Source organism: Penaeus japonicus, unplaced genomic scaffold, assembly GCF_977035675.1.
Source record: "Penaeus japonicus unplaced genomic scaffold, GWHDUDI00000001_assembly GWHDUDI00000020, whole genome shotgun sequence".
In the NCBI taxonomy this organism is placed as follows: Eukaryota; Metazoa; Arthropoda; class Malacostraca; order Decapoda; family Penaeidae; genus Penaeus; species Penaeus japonicus.
In genome coordinates this window covers 30970354-30972853 of record NW_028234422.1, presented here as the reverse complement: position 1 = coordinate 30972853, position 2500 = coordinate 30970354, and the positions used below count along the sequence as shown (strand labels likewise).

Sequence of the window (2500 nt, the reverse complement as noted above, 5' to 3'; positions counted from 1 at the left end):
GCCTATACCTTTTTTTTTCTCTTTTTTTATTTTTTCACACCTGGCCTTTTTCTCATTTTTTAAGCCTCCACCTTTTTTTCTTTCTTTCTCCTCCTCCTCCTCCTCCTCCTCCTCCCTCTCCTCCCCCACCTCTTCCTCCTCCTCACTCTGTCTCAAGACGGAGATTTCGCTGAGATTTTATTTTTGTTCTTAGAAAGTGATCCAAGTGAACGAATTAATTCATTTCCAGGACAATACTTACAATTCCGACGGCGCGCAGGATGGAATTAACAGCCTTCGGAACACACCATGCGGAAGTCCACGGCCGCGTTATGAGGTAGTTCGTAATAACACTCATGTCCCCCACCCAGCCTAGCCAGCTGGGAGATTTCTGCAAAGATAAAGCTGTTAGAGACCTTTTTTTTTTTTTTTTTTTAATGGGTTTACTAGAAGCGTCACTAGGAAAACAAATATTAATTCCTTCGTTTGGATGTTGCTTGCTTGGGGTACTTACTTCTCCTGCTCGACGGTTGTTCATGGTGTACTTTCTTCTCCTCGTTTGTACCGCTTAATTAATGGTGTGTTTTCTCTTCCTTTATTTAATGTAGTTCTTCGGCTTCGTCTTCGGTTGTCTTTGAAGGTCCACCTCGACGCCCTCCTGCAATGGGATGCCGATTAAATAACTTTGGCATAAGTGTCGCCAGATGGCATTGTCATCGCAGGTCACGGCCCCCTTGTTGCTGCTGCATGAATGTCAACAAAGTATCGCTCCGGGATTCTTTGAAGTTATGATCTGAAAGGCGTATGGTATTATATAAGCGGTAGGAATCCTTCCTATCTGTCACAGATTTTTTTTACATTTTTTATTTAATCTTTCCTGATTCCCGAACACGCACGCGCGCGCACAACACACACACACACACACAGTATATATATATATATATATATATATATATATATATATATATATATATATATATATATATATATATATATATATGCACATATATGTATGTATACATGTAATTACGTACATATGTATGACAGCGCCCTCCTCTCCCCGTGTGGCTTCTTCGACCTGGAACCGAAAGGGCACGAATCTCCCTGAGTCATCGGCCCGAGAAGGGGGACAGCGCGACCCAGCTCTCGCATCCCGAATATTTTGACGGTTGCCCATTTAGGTACAGTCACTGTTACCACAACAAAATGCTCGTGTGGAGTGGCCTGTTGCTTCGTGCGGGTAACACTGTTTGTTATGATCGGTTACAAGAAGAAGAAGTAGAGGAAACGTCGGTCGTGATGTCGCGTTTATTGGGGAACCTTTTGGCACTAGCGCTGCGTTCGGTCAATTGAATGGCACACTCTTCATTAATAACACGAGATTCGAAGAGGGAATCTTCCTAAATCATGTAGTATCTCGCCTTGTCTTCAATTCGTACTTGGCTTAGTGACTTATAAGAGTACAATACATCTTGCTGTGTAATTATTGATAACCAGGGGCATGCACAGGGAAGGGAAGGGAGGTGGGGGGGGGGGGAGTGGGGGGTCGACGTGCTTCAACCCTGCATTCGCTTTTCTTATCAAAAGTGCTCTCGAAGTTAAAATCAAAGCCAGGAAAGTGCCCCTTTAGTCAAAATCAAAGAAAGAAAAGTGCCCTATAAGTTAGGGGAGTCTCTTTCTTTGAACCTTGAATGCCGTGTAGGATTGACTTGCAAAATAAGCATTATCATCTGAAATACAGTTAGGATTTTGTTATTATGCTCACACGCAAACAAATCAAGTCAAACGTAGATGTATATCCGTAACTCATTAATAATACTGAATCTCGGAAAAAAGAAAAAAAAATCACGTTGGATCACCAATGTAAACAATCGCCTCTCTAAATTAATCTCTATGCACTAAAAACAACGGCATTTCGGACACGTGGACACTGACCAGCTGGACATAGAAGAGAATGATCTAAATAATGAATAGGAAAAAAGAGAAGGACACGGGACCATTGGCCTTCCCCACGCCGAGCGAGTCATGCTGAGGCCAAGCGCGAAAGTAGCATCTATTACTGCGCGAGCAACGCTGATATATATCCACACCTGTGCGAGAGTATGAACGTCTAAGCATTTTAACACATATATTTTTGAGCATGTATACGAGCTCGAATTTAGTACATACACGCATACACACATACACACACACACACACACACACACACACAACACACACAAACACACACACAAATACAAACACACACACAGTCAACATTTAACAAACTCCAACATCCCGGATCTAATCTGCAACATGAAAACAAAGGAAAGAAAAAAAACGTTTGAGAATGGCCAAAACATCAACTTATCTTCACGAATGAAAAATGCGTGAATTTTCAACTTGATCAATATGTCAGTGAGCATAGACCCCTTGATAGACAGCTAGTAAGTTTCAAGGACTAGAATTATGTAATAGTTGTAACCACGGACAGCCCAATCACAGGATTAACATTACTGGGGCTATAAAAGCAGTGGATTGT

General features: G+C 41.8%; 1 protein-coding gene across 1 annotated transcript in view; it reads right to left on the bottom strand.

Moving 5' to 3' along the window:
• The window catches only part of LOC122249290 (urea transporter 1), an 18140-nt gene that overhangs the window by 14523 nt on the left and 1117 nt on the right, over positions 1–2500 (bottom strand). The window contains exons 2-3 of the mRNA XM_043010021.2: positions 494–637; positions 242–370 (exon numbers count right to left, since the gene is read on the bottom strand). Coding sequence (XP_042865955.1) covers positions 242–370; positions 494–517 — 153 coding nt within the window. The 5' untranslated portion in view covers positions 518–637. The remainder of the gene's footprint in view (positions 1–241; positions 371–493; positions 638–2500) is intronic.